Source organism: Pipistrellus hanaki, assembly GCF_964339955.1.
Source record: "Pipistrellus hanaki genome assembly, chromosome: 10".
NCBI lineage: Eukaryota > Metazoa > Chordata > Mammalia > Chiroptera > Vespertilionidae > Pipistrellus > Pipistrellus hanaki.
In genome coordinates, this window is record NC_140512.1 from 4,159,744 (window position 1) to 4,180,581 (window position 20,838).

The following is a 20,838-nucleotide window of genomic DNA, read 5'->3' on the forward strand; positions in this document are numbered from 1 at the left end:
TGTAGGTTCTAACCTTGATTCACACGATGTGTCATCTGCACTCAGTTCATTCTATAGCTCGTTTTACTTTCTCTCAAGCAATCCATCACTGTGTTTTTAAAGTCTCACTGTTATAATGATTAAAAACAAAAACATAAACCTTCAGCTAGAGCTAAGCAAAAATTCTGAACCTCATACCCAGATCAGGCTGTTGGCAAAGGAGAATGAACAGACAAATACCATGGTTTAGACCTGCTTTAGATTTCAGGCACTGAATCCCGTACCTACAGAACTGAGGGGTGTGAACGCCCACCCACACAGGGCTGTACCCAGCAGTCATGAGTGCACATGGAACTGCCTTCCTCAGATGGCGGGTCTTCCGAGATAAAACCAAGCCCACACTGAACAATGAGTCATCCTGGGGCCTCAAGCCTTGCACTCAAAACTGTTGGCTTCCATGTCAGAAATGCTGCCTTCCAGTGCAATTAGCAAATCTAATCACTCACATTCACACTCTCAAGAGGTCCTGATTGGCAGTTAACAGCTTGAATATTCACAATCAAAATCAATGGAATTAATGCCACTATTTTTAAAACATGAAAAGATACTGTACAGAAAAACAATAAGCCTCCGACTTGTGAACCTTGGTCAAAGAAAGAAGAGAAATAAAAGCCAAGAATCAAGTATTTAAATGAATGATTAGAAAGAGTTATTTTGAAGTCCCAGCAAGGCTGTCTTAGGTCCTTGTTATTCTAAATGGAGTCTGTGCTCCAGATCATCTTAGAGGGAAAACGTCACTCAAATAAAGAAGGCTCTTTTACATGAAACGTGTTTAACTGGCAACATATAATTTCATTTTAAAAAGAATTAGGAGCAATTGCTGCTGAAGCCGTTTTGGGGAGATGGGGAGGGGATGATCTGTCAACACTATGGGAACAGAAGTGATGGGCCACCAAGCTTTGTTCCAACCGCTTGCCTCACAGTTCGGTTTAATTACACATTGCAGGCTGTCCTGTAATTATGTCGCTGTGGAAACTGCCAATTTCCCCTCTTGGGATGTTAAAAGTTCCCTGATTTACTTTAAAGACTCAACATTGCCTCCATCAGCACCAACCTTAGTGGAAGTAGGGTATTTGGCTCCTGTTCCCTTAAAATGCAGGCTGCTGGACAGTGAGAGGTCCCTTGCCTGGTCTGACATACAGTTCTGGGGCCCACTGTGAGCAGAGCCCCCAGGACACTGGTCCAATATATTTAGAAACTAAAGTCCTTTTTTCTTAGCCAGAGAATAAACACAGAATACAAGATAAAACACCTCGCCCTCCAGAAATCCACGCCAAGAATGGAAAGACAGCAAACACTGGGCAAATGCATATGAAACCCCTGGGAGATAGAACCCAAACCAAGAAAGACTTGAACTGGGAAAGGCAAAAGGCAGGTAAATGATTGAGCACCTACTGTGTGCATCCAGAATTTTACAGAGGTCACTGCAGACCACCCGTATAAGTGGCCATTAACTCAAGTCCCTCAAGTACCAGGCAGACAAGAAAGCAGCAAGCAGACAGACAGAATATAATAGGGAATTCTGGCACCTGGTTATTTGGAGAGAGAAAGAGAGAGCAAGCCCTGCCTACAGGCAAGTCAATCATCTTCTCATTAAAAATACTGTGCCAGTTGAGCAAAACACACCCACAGGACTGGTTTGAACTACAGATGCAACCCCTGGATGAATCTGCAAACCCCTAGGAGGCATTGGCTCTGAACACTGGGCGCAGACTCCTTGGTTTTAAAGTCGGCTCTGGCACTCCCTTAGCTGTGTGGTCCTGGGCAAACCTCCTAACCTCTCTGTGTGTCAGCTCCCTCACCTGTAAAATGGAAACACCAGCAGGGCTGACTTCGTAGGGGTCCTGTGAGAATGTATTCAAAGTGTTTAGTATAGCTTTTACTGCATAGCAAGTTCTGGGCTTGCTATTCGTTATGTTTATAGCAAGGAGAGAAAAGGTAAAAAGTTTCCCCAAATGGCTTTGAACGTGGGGTAGACCCTAATGCACAGAAAGACCTTCATGCTAGAAGAAGAGGGTACGAAGGTGACCTCACCTTCCCATCTCTGGAAGTATTGAAGGAAGACTACAAATAATGCATGGTAAGTACTCAAAATATCCAAAGGCCTCAAGGATAGTAGCTTCTCTCATACGGGTCATCCCATAGCATTTCTCATTACTGCACCAAAAATCAGACTTCCCTGGCCCTTTGGTGAACTGGGGTCATTCCAATATTTTTCTCAAACATTTTAAAAAAATAATGTTTACTACGTATACATCACAAGGAGGGAGAATAAAGTTAAAGGTTTAGTGTAAACATACTTTAAATTTTTAAACTTTCAATAAGATAGCTATAATAAAAGAACTTGAAAAAAAAACAATTCTTAGTTACAAATACCCTCTACTTTATTTATGCATTATAATTTTTTTCTGATTTGGAATAGTTTTAGGAACATACATGAGCCCTAGCTCAATAGTGCACAAAACCATTGTAATTAATCTTATTTTTAAAGGAATTCTATGCCTACCCAATAAGCAGCAGTGCATGTGGACAAAAGGGCCACGTTTCCTTTAGAAGTCGGTTTTTCACTGAAGTCCCTCCTGGAGGTAAATGCTGAAGGGCTCCATCACACTCAGCTCACTCACAGTGCTTAAGAGGGTGCGCTGAGGAGAACGGGCTGATCGCATTGAGTTCCTTCTCGGGAGACATATGCTGCTTGTGCAATTAACAATGCATTCGGCATCAATAAGCTCTAATTTTAGGAACACTCTCCGTCCACAAACATGAATCATTAATTCTGAATTCAATTTCCACACGGCTCGTTTTCGCACGCAACATTCCGGAGGCTATACTACACAGTCTCTCAGAAATATTAATTCACTTCTCTGCAAGCAGATTACACTCCTAGAAAACATATCTGCGCAACAAATTACAAGCCAAATGAAACTTTTATGAAAAAAACAAAACAATTTTCTTCCACGGCTTCACAAATCCAGGCATCAGGCTGCATCGTAAACGCCTACAGTGATGTATGTCAATTACTTCTCACTAAGGCAGGGAGAGGAGACGCTTGTCTTAAGGGAGATTGCATTCCTGGCCACCATCCGATCTCCCATCTTTTGGAGAAATGCCTCAAACCCTTTGTCTAATCAAATTACAAATAATGTTCCAGGGGAAGCCGAAGCTCAGCAAGTTGCATCTATGGGAAAACGTGCCTGAGGTTTCTCCTCAGTCCCTTCACCTTCCCCCCAGCCCCGCGGCGCCCTCCCCTCTGACAGCTGTCAGTCTGTTTTCTGTCAAGTCTGTTGCTATTAAGAAAAGCCCATTTCAAACCAAGTGCCTGCAGTTCCCAGGGTCTGGCGTCTGTGTCAAGGGGCCGTCCTGGGAAGCACACTTTTCCTGGGGAAGATGTGCCGTGTACTGTAGGTTTGGGCCGCAGCCCCCAGCTGGGCATGGTTCCAGCCAAAGGAACAAGCCCCCAGGGGAACAGTGCTCTCCTGTTTGGTGCAGACCAATGGAGTCGCCCACATTTGCATCACTGGAGAACCATGGGGCCGGGTCCCAAACCCCGGCGTCCCGGAGCCAGCGCCCCCGGAGGGACGAAGAGATGTGAGTGACAGACTCTTACCTTTCCTCATCTCCGCCCCACTCTTCCCGCGCCAGACACCTCCTTCCTCACGTTCTACGCTGAGATCTAGTCATCCTGGTCACTGCTCACCAGTTCTCGTCCCATTTGTTCACATCCTGCTCCACCTCAGCCTGGGGTGGCTGTACCCCGTCCCCACTGAATCTGGGCTCCTCGCCCTGAGGACAGGCGACAGGGGTCGGCACAAGCCCAGGGCCTCCAGCGGGACAGCCCCGGAGGGCAGCCTCTCTGTCACGGTCCCTGCGCTCCCCTCATCCTCACCTCGTCCTCCCCACACCTGCACGGCCCATCAGCAGGGGCACCTGCCCTTCTCCTCCACAGCTCCCGCTGCTCCCGTGCTGGCTGCTGATCTCACTGTGTCTCCAGCAGTGGCCAGAGGTGGTGCCTGAGGGAACCCTCGTCCCTGCTCAGGAGTGTCAGAGTGAGGCCGGGTTTGGTGGAGAGCTCATTTCTGTCCTTGGTACTGAGGCCTAAGAGCTTCTGTCATAATTAGCCATTGAACCACATACTCCAGTTTTCCAGTACTACTGTATTTTTTAGAAATGTACTTTTATTATTGGTTTTATTATAGAGAGGAAGGGAGGAGGAGAGAGAGAAACATCAATGATGAGAGAGAATTTTTGATCGGCTGCCTCCTACAGGCCCCACACTGGGGATTGAGCCTGCGGCCAGGAATGTGCCCTGACCAGGAATCGAACCTGGGACCTTCCGGTTTATAGGGTGATGCTCAACCACTGAGCCACCCCGGCTGGGCTGTATGATTGCCTTTTTCAATGCCATCATATGAATAACACTCAGAGGTGGGAAGCCTTTATGGCACTGCCCCTGGTGGGTTTCATTTCATTTTAATTTTCACTTCACTGAGGATGAAAGCCAAACCTCTGGGGGCGCCTCCATCCCTGTGAGCTTGAAAGTCAAGTTCAGCAGGAAGCCTGTGCCGCGCGGGCTGGGAGCTTACCCGGATGTAGGCGTCCTGGTGCTGCTTGGCGAAGTAGAGCATGTTGTCCAGGGCCAGCATCCCCGGGGGCGTCTGGGTGAAGTCCATGGCAGGGTTGACGTGATTCTGTGACGGAAACACAAGGTTGGATCGGGTTAATGCCTCAGTGGACCCACCAGCCAGCAGAGGTCTGCGGTCCCACCTCAAGACCGAAGCATCACAAGGCCAACTCCAAAGTAACCAGGCAGGAACACACCTATCTTCATGGAAACCTGCTAGGGAGCAATGGGAGCTTCTATCTCAGGGGCAGTGAAGCCATCTCTTACACCCTGGTTAGGACACTCAGCTGAAGATCAAGTACAGGATTACCCTCAGATGCAACACTGAGGGACAAAGGAAACCCGGGACCACTGTGTGTCTGGGAGCTGTGCCGGGGTGAAGCCAACAGCATTTGGGGGAGAAAGAGCTGGGACGAAGCCACATGTCGGCCATCAGCTATTCACTCTGCACCTTCACTTCCTCACCCGCACACGTGTGCCCACCCGGCCCAGGGACTCTGCGAGCTGTCCAGGGTTACAAGTGCGCAGGCCTTGGGCATGGAGACAGGATAGAAAGCAGCTGTCCCCGGGGTCCCCTCACTGACCTGCGCTCACTGCAGTGTGAGAACCAGGAAGACAAAGCCATTCTCCTCAGTTCAAGGTCACCCACAAGCCTCTTGTCCAAGGAACAAACCATTAACCCTCAGACAGGACCACACCTCCCAGTCCTGAACATGCATATACAGATGGTGAGTGGTTTAAGAAAACTCTTTTTTTGTTTGTTTTTTTTTGTTAAATACCTGAAAAAGCAATGTTAAAGAGGCATTAAAAACCCTGCTTTCATCTCAGAATATAGGCAATTTGTGCGAACTACATATTTGTGTTTTGTTCCTAAATACTTGTGAATGAGCAGCGTGGCTCTCTGAATTGCCGGACATTTTGGTTCCCTGTAGTTTTTCTAATTCGGGTTCAAGGACTTCTTGTTCACTTCCTCAAGGTTCAAACAACCCGGGCTCCTGAGCCTTCTGTGAGAGAACACGGACGCTGCCTTCCCGTGCTCCGGGAATGTCTGAGAAGGGAATGTGCTGAGCTGCGAGCGATGTCTTGAAATGCCAGCAGGGCAGCGCTGCCTGCGGCCACGGGTCCTGTCAGAGCTTCCCTGCCCGCCCTCTTGGTGCCTCAGTGGAGGGACTTTGTTTCCGTTCAGCATTTTATCCCGACTCATTTATTCAGATGTTGGAAAGTTTTAAAAACAGCAAAGCACCACTTATAGTAGGAGGGACAGATCTCATAGAATAAATATAATTATATCAAAAACGCACTTCACCGGACACATCAAAGACAGGGGGCTTCGGCTTTCCCCTGATGTTCACGGAGGAAGTAAGGTGTGTGTTCAATAGCGGGGAAATCAAAATGCTGGACATCAGGGATCAGAGACTTCATCTAAAAACAACGTGTGATGAAAGACTGTAATACCCTCAGTCCTCCAGAGAGCAGTGGAAGGTCTGGCACCGCACACAAATGTATTGTGACTTGGGAACACTAGACTTTCGTGAACACAAGTAACGTCTTAGGAAGTTACTGTGAGCTGAGCCCTTTCGGGTCATCCGCGCTGTCATCTCACCCAGCGCTCAGGCAGTGGCCTACCTCCCCACTGGCTGAGGAGGAAGCCGCAGCGCCATCTGCAAGTCAGGTGCGTTTGCTTTGGTGCTGCTAGCATTTCGGCAGACTGAGGACAGTTGACTTGAGAAAAATGTAGGCTGCCCAATATTAGCTGCCACCCAGCATGGTCCCACCGACGAAGAGGAGTGTGCCCCGTGGAGAGAGGAAAGTATGGCAATGATTTCAGACCTGTTTCTAGTGTTGGTCACTGAGTCTATTCCAAAATAAATACACAGCCGAAGCCGGTTTGGCTCTGTGGTAGAGCGTCGGTCTGTGGACTCAAAGGTCCCAGGTTCGATTCTGGTCAAGGGCATGTACATTGGTTGCGGGCACATCCCCGGTAGGGGGTGTGCAGGAGGCAGCTGGTCGATGTTTCTCTCTCATCGACGTTTCTAGCTCTCTATCCTTCTCCCTTCCTCTCTGTAAAATATCAATAAAATATATTTTAAAAAATAAATAAAAATAAAATAAATAAATAAATATATACACAAAGAGGAAACCAAATGACAGATTAGTTTCTCTGGATCTAACTGGAACAGTCCCCAAAGCTACTGGTGGCAGCTAGTGAAGCTGGCCCTGGAGAAGGTCCCATGGCTCCAAAGTCATCAGTCTTGCTTGCATTTACTCCCCAGGACCCCTCAAAGCCTCCTCCTATCAGCCATTCCCCCTTATGCACACCTGGGGGCCAACAAATAGGGCGCCACTGACCTCAAAAGGTCTTGGAGTTAAATAATATAATTTAATTTTAGGGTTTTTAAAAAGAAACATGTGGCTATTTAGCAAATAGTCCCAATAAAACAATGCCTGTGTGAGGCCATGAATTCTGCAAAGAACTTTCATGCACTAACTCTTGATCCTCCAAGTAGACTCGATTATTATTCTCCCATGACAGGGAAGGAAACTGAGGCACTGGGTGTCTGGGGAGCTTGCCCAAAGTTTAGAACCAGAATTTGACAATCCCACTTAAAATTGCTTCAAAAAATAAATACCTTTGGATAAATTTAACCAAGAATGTAAAAAGCCTATACTTGGAAAATTATCAGAGACTCAAGAAAGAGAATGAAGCGGATACATAAGTGAAAGCATGTACCATGTTCATGGACAGGAATCATTAACATCATTAAAATGGCCATAATACCCAAAGCAATCTACACATTCAATGCAATTCTATCAAGATACCAATGGCATATATCTCAGAACTCAAACAAATATTCCAAAGATGTAAATGGAACCACAAACGACCCCGAATAAGCCACAGCAATCTCGAGAAAGAACAAAACTACCTGATATCAAACTATACTACATGGCCCTGATAATCAAAACAGCATGGTACTAGCATAAAAGCAGACCTACAGAGCCATGGGACAGAATAGAGAGCCCCAAGTAAACCCACACCGTTATGGGCAATTACTGTTCAGAGTACAGGCTTTTCTCCGGGGTTTCAGTGTTCAGATGTTGAAGTTCACAGAGATGCCCAATGCAGAGGCCCTCAGCTGTGGTCCTCCGATGTCCACATTACTCGCTCAGGGATAATGAGCCTGCGGTCCATCCCTTTTAAGGAAAGCTACAATTTCTCCACCCGCCCTGGGTATGACAGACCTCTCTCTCTCTCTCTGATGTTCCGCCCACCATTCCTCTGGTCTCTGACAAATAGGCTGCTGCTCAGCAGAAGCCAATTAGAAAGCCGCCGTGGTTTTCCGGGGCTTGCCCCACATTGGGAAGCACCCCCGCACTGCAGGTGAAAAACAGAGGGCTTTGTGGTGGTGCGCGAACCCTGTTCTCGCTTTCTGCCTCTTTTTTAACTCCAGGTTCCATTTTCCCAGCTCCTCTCGCCTTCAAATTATTGCTTCCGTTTTCCCTTTTGGCTTTAACCGTCGGGGAAGTAATTTACAACTTGGATGTTGGTCACAGGCAAACGAAAAGAATTACATGCTGCAAGGCTGGGAAGCTTTCCACGCTGAGACAAAAATACTCCGAGGGCCCGGCGAGGCCCGCAGTCCCCGCCTTCTTATTTCTGAGGCGCTCTGGATACGGACTTATTTTCCTCTTGTTCCGGGTATTTTTCCCACCTGTCTTGAAATAGAAGCTGTGTGAGCTTTGATAAATGGCTCGAAATGTTCCCTTGTCTTACGGCAAAGCTTGTGTACCGCTGTGCATCCTCCTGAAATGCCATTCCTCAGTTCCTGCGGAATGCTGCTCGGTGAGCCGTGTCAGACAGCCCTCCGCCCGGACAGAAATGGGTGCTCCCTTCCGAGCGCCAGGGCTTTTCATTTTGGGGAAATGACACCAACGCTGAAGGGAGCACGACTCTGCTCTATAGTGAGCGCCCTAATGGGGTTCGGTGCGGAGGCCTGGAGATCTGTTTCTCTTCTGTTACCTACGTAGCTGGTTTTCAGCTGAATTATTTCAACGACTCATCCAAGAGATGAGTTCGCGGTCTAAGACAGAGACGCGCTCCGCCTGTGCCGGGCCCTACCCCAAAGCCACTGGAGAGCTGGAACGGACCTGAAATACCACCTGGGCTGGTTGCCTTATTTTACAGACAAGAGCCAGGGCTGCAGGGTCCGAACCTCCTGGGGGACTGGCCACAGCCCTGGTCTCTGAGTCAGGGTGCTGAGTGGGGTGGACAAGCTGCCTCTCTAACAAATTCCCAGGGGTGCAGGTGCTGCTGGCGGGAGACCACAGCCTGAGACCCACGGGTGACTAGACCGACTCATCTGGATAACACAGGAAATATCAAAGTCAGATCTAGACCCACTAACTCCTCGGATCCTGTGCACCACCTACCACATAGGACTGGAACCCACGTTCCACGTAGCAAATGCATCTTCAATAGACTTGCTGCTCACCTCCCCGCTTCCCCTCCCCCCCAGAGAGGATCATGTGGGTGTTTCAGCAGACTCCCCAGAAGGCCAGGTACCAGCCCCGGATGCACCTGAACATCCACAGGGGTTTGAGGGGGAAAGGGGCTGGGAAAATTCCTGATGTCCGGGCTGTACTCCGAATTCCAACTGAGGAGTTCTTGTTTGAGAACCAGGCAACTGGATTTTTCAAGTTTCCCAGGGTCCCCCAAATCCAGCCAGGGTTGAGGACACAGTCCCCAAGTTTGAGCGTGGCAGAAGCTCCCCGGGGGCCTGTTCAGACAGTGGTACTCGCTCACCTTGCTGCCTCGCACATTTATATATCTGACTTTGTGACACACACACACCCTCCATCTCAGGGAGTCCAGAAGCAACCTTTAGGAGTCTTTGGATTCTGGACTTGTAATCTCACCATGAAGTTCATTAAAACCCATCGCCTGGATGACAACAAAGAAGGCATCCCATCAGGTCTGGCCTGAGGGTGGCGAGATGGTGGGACCAGCACTGTGGGCATCGAGCCGGCAGCCCAGATGCCTGATTCCAACTAACCTCCCCAGCTACCCAGGGAGGCGAGTGCCATTAACGAGGTAAATGTGTGTCTCTTCCTACAGCGGAGAGTCAGACCTGTGACTTGTACAGGATCACCACTGGTAAGTGGGCAGTCACCACTTCCATTCTGCAGCTTCTCTTCCTCCTCAGGTTCAGAGGTCTTCAGAGAATGAGAAGGTGGGCCCCATTAGCAAGAAGAAGTTCAATTAGAGGAATGTAAAGTCTTGTAACGAGATTTTTTAAGATTCAAGAAACACATTTATGGAATAAGGGAGACCCGGCTGTGAATAATTCATGAGCTCCCAGCTCTTCATCATTAAAATTTGATTCTTTTAGGTAAAGCATACAGGATCGGCAGAAAAAAATATACCAAAGATGCTAAGGGTTCAGGCCAACCTACTCTAAACCACCTCGCACCCACTGTGCCCTGTCTTGTCTGGCCTAACGCCTCAGCTAGTCCATTCCCTTCACCTCCTTGCGGCCCCCGACCTCCAACCAGGCTTTGTCTCCTTGAGTTGGCAAGCCCACAGCCAGCCTTTTGGGTGAGAACTCTGGTTCAACTGAGCTCTGGGACCACCCACAGCCACCCTCTGTCACTAAGGAACCCCCTGAGGGCTCTGCCCCGGGAGGGCCCTGCCTGCTCACACTGGTGAAAGCTGAGAGCTGGCTACACACGCGAGAAGAGTGGGTTTCACATGGAGGTCAGCAGGCTCTGACACGTGGGTTCCCTGAACAAGAGCAGATCAAGGACACAGGAGGTCCCACTGACCGGCCCAGGTCAGGCCAGCTGGACACAGCACAGGGTTCTGGGAGCCATGCCCATCACCAGCTCCTGGTGCACAGGAAACTATTCACAAAAGGGAGGCCAGGAAGAAGCAGTAATACCTGGGCAGAAAGATACGTAAGGCCTGGCCGGCATGACTCAGTGGTTGAGTATCGACTTATGAACCAGGAGGTCACGGCTGGATTCCTGGTCAGGGCCCATGCCCAGTGTCAGGCTCAATCCCCAGTGTGGGGCATGCAAAAGGTGGCAATCAATAATTCTCTCTCATCATTGATTTTTTTTTTCTCTCTTCCTCTCTGAAATCAATAGAAATACTATCTACACTAATAAAAGAGTAAGATGAAAACTGACCAGACCTTTGTGATGCCCATCAGCCAATCAGGAGTATGCAAATTAACCCAACAAAGATGGCGGGTTAATTTGCATACACAGGTGCCTGCGGAGCGGCCAGGGGCGGAGCAAGATGCAGGCGTTCTGCACTGCCCCAGCCACTCTGGGCCTCTGGTCAGCATGGGAAGGCGGAAAGGCAGCTCCCAGCCAGAGCGAAAAGGCAGCAGCCAGGGGAAGGAAGCCCATTCTTACATGAATCTTCATGCATCAGGCCTCTAGTGTGTGTGTGTGTATGTATGTGTGTATATTTTATATATATATATATATATATATATATATATATATATATATGAAAAGCTGGAGAATACAGATATTTAGCCCTGGGGGTAATAAAAGGGTGAGTTCTGTGTGGAAGGGAGGGGTCGGCGGGAAGGGGGCGGGCCTGGGTGACTCCTGTCTGTAGGCGTCTGAAGAATTAATGTCACTCTGCTCGGCCACAGACACAGGGTGAGCAGGGAAGTGCCGTCCTCAGGAACACGGAGGCGAGGACGGCGCACCGCAGGAATGCTGTGCCCAGGACCAGAGGGCGAGGCCGGGATCGGAAGACCTGGGCCCCCTGAGCCCTGGTTCCTTCCTCTTCCCATCAGAGGGTGCTGGTGTCTACTGCCGTGGGGGCCTGGGGGAGACGGCACATTCCATCCAAAGAACTGAAAACAAACAGTGCTTGCCCTCAAGGTACGTCTGTCTCAGAAGAGAGTTGGTCAAAGCCTCAACAACACAGCTTGGAAGTGTGCAGACACACACACACACACACACACACACTCATAAAGAGCTTCACGCAGTGGGAGATCTCACCCACCAGCCCATTCTGGACTTGGGGCACATTTCCTTTGTTAAAAATGACGCGCTGTTTAAAGTTACTCTTAAGGTCGGAGAAGGCCGTGGAAACGACGCCCTGTGCAGGGTTCCTGAGCACCGGCCGCTCTCCTTCAGGGTCTGGCAGAAGCAGGGTGGACTGAGCGCGGAAGGAGAGGGTGGGCTTAAGCGCTGTTTATTCGGGATGTTGATTTAGTAGTCAACACAGGGAGCTGCCATACAAACTCAATTAAGAAAGGCCTTGGGACTGAGCTCCTTTCAAATGAAGCTGGTTATGTTTTTTTAAGCCTTCATGAATAATGAAGCAATACTGTCAAGGTTTATAAAGATATCTGCGCCTTTCCTGCCAGCTGAGCCCCGCAGGATTCGGAATAATCCGGGCCCCGCGGCTCATGCTCGCCACGTGGCTCTTTCTTCCCTTCACCCCCAGTTCCTTTTCCTCTCCTCCCCTCTGGTCACCTGAGAACAGGATGTGAGCAGCCCAGGCACGCACAGTGGGTTCCTTGGTCTCCCCGTTGCCCCCATCCTGGGGAAGAACACAGGTGAGAGGGCCATCAAAGGACCCAGAGCAGGTCCGGCCGGCCTGGCTCAGTGGCTGAGCTGTGACCTATGAACCAGGAGATTACGGTTCGATTCCTGATCAGGGCACATATCTGATTTTGGGCTCATCATCGGTAGGGGGTGCAGGAGGCAGCTGATCAATGATTCTTTCTCATCATTGATGTTTCTATTTCTCCCTCTCCTTTCCTCTCTGAAATCAATAAAAAAAAATTTTTTTAAAGGACCCAGAGCATGTGCTCCAGTCACCCAGGGCAGACCTTGCTGACCCAACGGGCACCATGCCCTCCAGCCAGCACCGCCCCCAGGCCGGCTGGGGAGGAGACCACACTGCCCTGTGGGTGAGACCTGTGACCTTGTGACCTTGTGACCGCAGAGCTGATCCTAGCACAGCTGCTGCAGATGAACTCACAGGTCAAAACTCACTGTGGCCTCTCAGTTGGGGCAGGGGGAGTGGGGGATGGTGACCCCCTAATCATGAGAGGAGCAGCTGACACCCGCAGCACTCCTGGGTGCCAAGGACTGCTCTAAGGTATTGCTCCCCAAGGTCCGAATCCAGCCTGCCACTTATTCCTGTACTGTTGGGAATCTCAGGTGTTTTCTTTATACATTTGTATTATTCTTTTTTAAATAACCCAAAGAAGGAGAATCTGTGACACATGAAATCCGAGTGTCGATGTCCAGAGAAAGCTTTGAGGCCCGAGCATTTACGTGCTGCCCGGGCTGCATCCTCCCGTGGCCGGAAACTAAAGCATTACTGCCGGCCTCCCCCAGGAAAGCCTCTGCTCCTGTTCCCAGCGCGGTCCTCCGGGACGAGGCGGACCACGTGAGAATGTCCTCTCACAGGGAGATGCCGGGGCAGGGAATTGTGGGACAGCGAGGCCTCCTGCAGGTGTCAGCGCTGCGCTTCCTGGATACACGCTGCCGGGCTTTGCAGACCCTGAGGCTTCCCTGGGCACATCCCAGGCCCTGCAGGTGTGATGGTGAAAGGGGAGTAGGCAGTGGCTGAGCTGCGACCTATGAACCAGTGACTCAAGGTTCCTAACTCAAGGGCCCCTGGTGTTGGGGGCCGCTCTGTCCTGCTGACCCCTGCACATCTCACAGCGGGAGGGAAGGGAGAGAGGAAGCACCAGCTCGGAGGAAAAACAGCGGGCCCCAAAGGCCCCGAGAAGCCCACCCCTGTGTGGGGTACCTACCTGACCTTGGCCCCGCGCCAACTGACTGCACATGGCAGGAAGGCCTGGGTCCTGCCCACCTGGCCAGGGCTTCCTCAGGAAAGTGCCTGGCTAACTGGGTGGGCAAGCAGGTGCGTGGAGGGGGCGGGCCCGGGGGCAAGCAGCCCAGGCTTGGAGCAACCAGCAGGGATCCAGTGCCATCTCAGTATCAGCTGGTGCTCTAGGAGGGATGTGACACCTTTCTGAAAGCCACTTCTTCCCCTGCAGCCTCTGTGAGCATTAGCGGGAAGACAGAGAGGAACGCTGTGAACAGAGCCAGCCCCGGTGAGCCGGGAAATCAGCTGCGGTGACACGCTCCCTCTGAGGGGCCTCCTGCTCCATTCTGAAAGCCCCAGCTCAGCACCTGGTCCTGGCTCAGGCCTGGTTCCCCTCAGGGCACCGCTGGCCTTGAATTCAGCTCCAGTGTCATCAGCTTGAAGTGTGGCTTCTCTCAGGCCCCAAAGATCAAGTGTCACAGCCCCCTCTCAGCCCTGCGCTCACAGAGCTCCCCAGCATTGGGCTCAGCGGGCTCCTTCCTCAACTGTCTCCCCCCCAGCACCAGACAGCAGCCAATTAAAGAAGCAAAGCTGCCTGGCCGGTGGGGGGTTCGCCTGGCTGACCCAAGCGCTGAGAGGCAGCCGGCCCAATTCTCAGTCAGGGACACACCCGGTTGTGGGCTCAATCCCCCGTAAAAGGGGTGCAGGGGGCAGCCAATCCTTTTTCTCTCTCTCTCTCTCTCTCTCTCTCTCTCTCTCTCTCTCTCTCTCTCTCTCTCTCTCTCTCTCCTCTCCCTCCTTTTCTCCCTCCCTTCTTCCTCCTTTCCTCCCTCCCTTTCTCTCTCCTCCTGCTTCTTTCTCTCAAAAATACAATGTAAAAAAGCACACGGGGGGAAAGAAGTCACCTGAAGACCCTGGGGACAGCCTGCCTTCCGCAGCTGCCTGCACTGAGCCATGGAAAATTCCAGTCCCGTCCCAGACAGCCCCTTGTGCTATTTATAAAGACTCTGGCAAGGAAGACTCGGTAGCATCTCTCATTTTTCACTCTTTTATACATTCAGCAACATTTCACCTGACTCCAGGTACTGAGTTACGTAAGCAGATGCGGCACCTGGAATATTCTGTTAATGCAAAAGCAGTGGCCCTGAGCCACTTCAGGGAGGAAGCACTTTAATCGCCATCTCAGGAAGACGGCATGGGAACACTGGGCAAGGTGATCAATGCGATGTTCAAATACACAGGAGTTTCCTCTCCACCATCTGTGTGCGTCTCACTGACTGGCATTGACTGTGAAGCTGCCGCCCGCCAAGGCATAGTAGAAAGCCTAAACCAAATAAATATATATCCCAGGATAAAATGATGTCATCTTCCATACTCCCCAGTCAGGGAGCATTTGTTAACGGGTGGAGAGTCAGAGAGAGGGGGGCGGGGAGGGGGACTGATGCATGAAGGACTGGGCTGGGGAAAGAATAACTGGGCAGTGGGAGGGTAATCTGAACTAAGATATTCCCTGAAGGACAAGGGGGTGACTCCAGGGGACCCACTGCCCAGATGGTGGAGAACTTAGAAGACCCCACTCTTGGCATTTAGGGGAAACACAAACATCTGCACCCAGGAGGCCCCCCTGAACCCAACTCCAGCTCCGCCTGGAATCCCACAATTCCCTGCACAAGCCCCGCTCCAGCTCCCAGAACTGTCTCATCCCAGGGTAGAATCACTTGCTTATCACCCTGGAATCACTGGTCAAAGGACAGCTCAGAGACCCGCCTTTGAACTTGGTCAACATGCACCGCCATGCCCTCAGGTTACTAAGCACAACCACCGAGCACCCGGTCCGTCCACAACCCCCTCTCAGAATGACCAGTCGGAGCTCTGCTTCACTTCAGAAATGTAAACCCTTATGAAATAAAATTTTCAAAAATGTAAAAACACAACTCAAAAAATGATTTACTCAACCCTGTAATGAAGAAATCACCAGCATCTGCAAACAGCACTTTTAGGATGCCATCCCTGGGTTACACACCTGGCTGCCGTCCCTCAGAGCACCGCGCCACCTGCAATGAGCTTCCTACTGGACCACCGGCCAGGGAAAAACCTACATGCGAGCCATCGCTTCCAGGGTCTAGGCTCAAATAACTGTGAACAGCCAAGTCCACCATGATTTAATCCCTGAAGAACTGAGTAATCCTTGGTAAGACCTATTTTTTATTTGTTCCAACATGACATTGAGCGCATGTGCCACCCGACATTTTACTTTATTTTCTCCACTTTTGAGTAATATTTTAAATTGGTTTTAGAGAGAGAGAAAGGGAGGGAAAAAGAGAGGGAGAAATGGAGAGGAAGAGGGAGAGGGAGAGAGAAAGGAAGAGGGAGAGAAAGAGGGTGAGAGAAAAAGAGAGAATTGGTTGTTGTACTTACTTATGCACTCATTGATCAATTCTTATGTGTGCTCTGTACAGGGATCAATGCTGGCATAATGGCTAACCAACTGAGACTGGCTAGGGATGAGTAATTTTCCATAGGAACCTACTGACTACACATTTCAAATAAGGGAAAACAGCTGTGGCTTGAGCCATGTTGGGTTGCAACTACAGATTTTTTGGTTGTTCTTCCATTTTGTAGTTAGAAGATTAACCTTAAATCTTTTTTTAATTAAGTATATTTTATTGATTTTTTTTTTTTTTTACAGAGAGGAAAGGAGATAGTTAGAAACATCGATGAGAGGGAAACATCGATCAGCTGCCTCCTGCACACCCCCAACTGGATATATGCCCGCAACCAAGGTACATGTTGTTGACCGGAATCAAACCTGGGACCCTTCGGTCCGCTGGCCGATGCTCTATCCACTGAGCCAAACTGGTTAGGGCTCAATCTTGAATCTTAATTTTGCATTTCTTAGAGTAAACCAAATAGCTGACTCATTAGCCTTTTTAACCCTCCACTCACAAACTCAAGCTGACTGCCTCCGGGTGTTGGATAAAGAATGGATGTCCACGTTTGTGAGCACACTGAGGAAGGGAGGTTCGCACTGAACAATCTGAGACCTTTCAACATCTCAGCGCTGAGCGTCAAAGCTCAGGGTTCTGAGTGGTGAGCACTGCAAGCGCCCACAATCTCAAGGTCGCTCTCACCTGGAAGGTGAGCAGGTCTAGAAATTCCAGTTTAGTTAAGGAGAGTAGGAATTACTATTTCATCTGCCATCCTCTCTAAGGTGCACTGGTTTTCTTATCCTACCAGTTCTAAATTCGTGTCAGATTTCACCATCAATAGCATCTTTCAATTGTTCTCAGTGGACATCAATCACAAAGTAATTTTCGTCTGAGAGGGCAGACGCCTATATAATCTTATTGACCGATTTCACCCCAATCAATTTCTCCAAAACGCACCAGCATCACACAGCAGAAGGAGGATCAGGGTCTGGAATAAAACCCTGAAACAACAGGAGAGCAGCTGTTCCCCCAACACCATGGGTGTGGTGAGCTCTGACTCTGCGGTGGGGGCCAACCCGGCTGGGTCACCCCTCCTCAGCCCAGCGGGGCTCGGGGTGTTAAGTCTGCAAAGGGGGCGGTGGAGCTGCTAGGAGCTCAGCACCAAGGGCTCATCATCCCTCTTCAGGTTCTTTTTCAACCATGTTACTAAACTGTTTGCCAACACACAGACCCTGAGGAGCTGAGGAGCACGTGACCGGAAGAGCTTGGCCCCATGGCTAGACGTTCAGAAGTGAGACTCACCTATGTCCTTGCCTCGCTCTTTCTTCCTATGTATTCACAGGTGTGACATGAGGTTCCATGAAGTCCAGCAGAGCTCATTGAATGAATGAATTATTTTAAGAAATACTTGAATAATAAGAAGTTTAGGTTTTGTGATTTTTAGTTGTACATGAAACATGTGTTCACCATCACTGGCACCTCGGACGGTGACATTTGGGCACACACGTGGGTACAGTGGCAGGAAGCTTGCCTGGGAGCTTCTGCCTGAACGTGTGATGTTGGCTACATATAAGCCGTCCGTTCCTCGCTACGCGCATGCCTTGCTTTCCCTCTGACCCCTTCACCCCGGCGGGAAGCGATGGAGAGCACCGAGCATCATAAGCTGCACACAGCAAAGCGGCTCCTGAACCCAGGAGATCCGGAGCAAAGACTAAAAGTCAGGAACCTGGGCCCAGTGTTTGCTTCTGGGGAGGAGAAAGGGTGAAGGGAACCCTTATCACTTTTTTACGTGGTATCTTTTGAATTTTGCACTATTATCTGTTCAATGTTTCAGTGAAGATATGGTTTACACAAAAACTCATCATTCAGGAAAACGCGTTTTCACCACAGAAGAGACAAGTCATTGGACAATTGAAAGAGCCTCCCGCGACCACCCTGTAAGAAACTTCTCGAAGGGGGAGCCACGTCCTGGGACTTGGAGCGAGTGTAACATCCGGAGGATAAGAGAAGCCTGCGGCATGTGGGGAGCTTTCATTTCAGGTGGCTTTTCCTGCCGACTTCATTTCTGTCTCTCCTCTCCCTTAAAACTAGAAAGGACTTGAGAGTAGAGAGAGAACTTTCTATATTTTTATTAAAAACAAAGAGTGTTTCATGCTGAAATCCTTTCGGAGCCACTTGTGAGATTCTGGAAAAGAGCTTGACGCTCAGTATCTAGTAAGTGCTCTCCCCACCCTTCCAGGGCCTTCGCCAGGTGAGGGGACACACACACACACACACACACACACACACACACGCCATCATTCACAGAGGCTGGGCTATGGGGGGGGGGCTTGTGGGGGGGAGGGGCTCCCCCAGCCTCCAGGGACTCCAGGGCTTTCTAACTGACAGCAGGGCCCTGTCTGCCCGTCTCCTGGTGAAACCGTGCCACCTGGCTTGTGTCTGCGCAGCATCTCAGTGATGACTGGAAAGTCGCTGACACTCACCGCTGCTGTCTGATTCGAGAGCTGACTTCCTTAATTAGGAAAGGAAACCATGATTGGGGGCGGGTGTTAAGTCTTCTGTCTATACCCCTCCCCATTCGACTTATTTATGCATCTCAACTGAATGAGTATCATCCGTCCATGCTCAACCCCCTCCCGCTTCTTTGTGCCTATGAGGGTGCCGGGCAGCCAGCGTGGTTCTTGTTTTCTGTCTGCAACAGGAAGCCGTGAGGAGGATGGTCCCCTGGGGCCTCCTCCGGGAGCTGAGTCCACGTCACCGGCAGATCCTTGCTCCAGGGGGTCGGGTTGGGGAAATCTATAGATGTCTAGTTGAACCACCAAAAACCAAGCCCCACGATAGCTTTGGCTGGAAAACGGAATGAAAAGTCTTTTGCTTTTTCCCTAAACAGGCAGCCCAGAGGCTGGCGCGGAGAGAAAGGGGTCGGTGCGCCCGGGCTGTGGACACATCAGCCTGGCATCAGAGCCCACCGCCATCTGTCTGAGCAGCTGTCTGGGGACCGTGTCTGGGTTTTCATGATCTGGCTCCAGGCGCTGAGCTTCACTGTCACCGACGCCCGGGCCTGCCCGAGCCCCCACGTTCCCGGCTGAGCCACGCTCCAGGCGCCGCCCGGGAAGGCACCCCCTCCATGGGGACGGCCTTTTCATTCCACCCGGGGGAAGGTCACCACCGCAGTGAGGTGGAACCCAGCTTCCCGCCACATAACCGAGTCCAACCGAGACCCCGAGCGGCACCCTGAAATCACGCCCACTGCGCCCTGTCTGCAGCCTCTGCCATCAGGACCCCACCCGGCAGCCCTGCATCCCACGCCTTTCCCCAGGAGCGGCCTCACTGAGCCCCGCCACCGGGGGCGGCTGCTCCCAAGCGCTGGGACGACTCCTAAGTCACTCTTCACAGCATAGGCGATCTCCACTCTGCCTCCCAGGTGTTCCCCCTGAGCCGGCCGGGCCTCTGACAGAACCACAGCTTTCCAGGAGCTAGAGGCCCACCAACAGGAAGCGGAACTGGAGGCATACACAGAGGTCCTGATACCCAGAGCACAATGCCAAGCTCACTGCGAAAGCAGCCTAAAAAGCCACCTGTGTATGAAAGACAGCAGGAATGCATGTCAATCCTCGCGCTGCAGTGAGGGTGTGGTGTGCAGTGAGGGTGTGATGTGCAGTGAGAGTGTGATGTGCAGTGAGGGTGTGGTGTGCAGTGAGGGTGTGATGTGCAGTGAGGGTGTGATGTGCAGTGAGGGTGTGGTGTGCAGTGAGGGTGTGATGTGCAGTGAGGGTGTGATGTGCAGTGAGGAGGTGATGTGCAGTGAGGGTGTGGTGTGCAGTGAGGAGGTGGTGTGCAGTGAGGAGGTGGTGTGCAGTGAGGAGGTGGTGTGCAGTGAGGGTGTGGTGTGCAGTGAGGAGGTGGTGTGCAGTGAGGGTGTGGTGTGCAGTGAGGGTGTGGTGTGCAGTGAGGGTGTGGTGTGCAGTGAGGGTGTGGTGTGCAGTGAGGGTGTGGTGTGCAGTGAGGGTGTGGTGTGCAGTGAGGGTGTGGTGTGCAGTGAGGGGAGGGTGTGGTGTGCAGTGAGGGTGTGGTGTGCAGTGAGGGTGTGGTGTGCAGTGAGGGTGTGGTGTGCAGTGAGGAGGTGGTGTGCAGTGAGGAGGTGGTGTGCAGTGAGGGTGTGGTGTGCAGTGAGGATGTGATGTGCAGTGAGGGTGTGGTGTGCAGTGAGGAGGTGGTGTGCAGTGAGGGTGTGGTGTGCAGTGAGGAGGTGGTGTGCAGTGAGGAGGTGGTGTGCAGTGAGGAGGTGATGTGCAGTGAGGAGGTGGTGTGCAGTGAGGAGGTGGTGTGCAGTGAGGGTGTAGTGTGCAGTGAGGAGGTGGTGTGCAGTGAGGATATGATGTGCAGTGAGGTTACATAATTTTCCTGAGGTCACACAGCCTCAGAGAGCCTAGTCTGGGGTGTGAAGGCAGGTCAGCTGACTGAAGCCATAAAGAGATTTCCAATCACCGCCCTGTGTCTTTAGGAAAACAAGGTTTAACTTGTGGGTGAGACATACATTGAGCATCGTAGCCCTGGCAAGGTCACGGGTACTCTCAGTAGCAGAAAGACCTCTGCACACACACAACACACCCGTTCACGTAAAGTACGGTATTTTCACGTGTAGGCCAACATACAAGGTGTAGTGCCTCCCTCTCACTGCCCTCCTCCTCCAACAAAAAGAACCACTCTACACTGGTTTGAATTCACTTAGCCCGGGCTCCGAGGATGAGGGGTGAAGAGGGACAGAGTTTGGGCTGAGCTTTGAGGAGGCACTGCCCATTCCCATGGCCAGTAGGTGGGAAACTGTGTGAAGGTGCTGCCCCCTGGTGGCAGGCGAGGCAAGCAGTGCAGCACAGTAAAGAGGAGCTTCTGGCCCCGTGGGCAGTTAACATGGGCCACGCCTCTCAGGCATGGTGTGC

The 20,838-nt window shown here is 51.1% G+C and overlaps 1 protein-coding gene across 4 annotated transcripts in view; it reads right to left on the bottom strand.

The window, feature by feature from the left end:
- ELMO1 (engulfment and cell motility 1) overlaps nucleotides 1–20,838 on the bottom strand; it is a 345,973-nt gene that overhangs the window by 154,649 nt on the left and 170,486 nt on the right. For all 4 annotated transcript variants that reach the window (XM_084896335.1, XM_084896336.1, XM_084896334.1 and 1 more), the window contains exon 14: nucleotides 4,623–4,727. In XM_084896335.1, coding sequence (XP_084752461.1) covers nucleotides 4,623–4,727 — 105 coding nt within the window. The remainder of the gene's footprint in view (nucleotides 1–4,622; nucleotides 4,728–20,838) is intronic.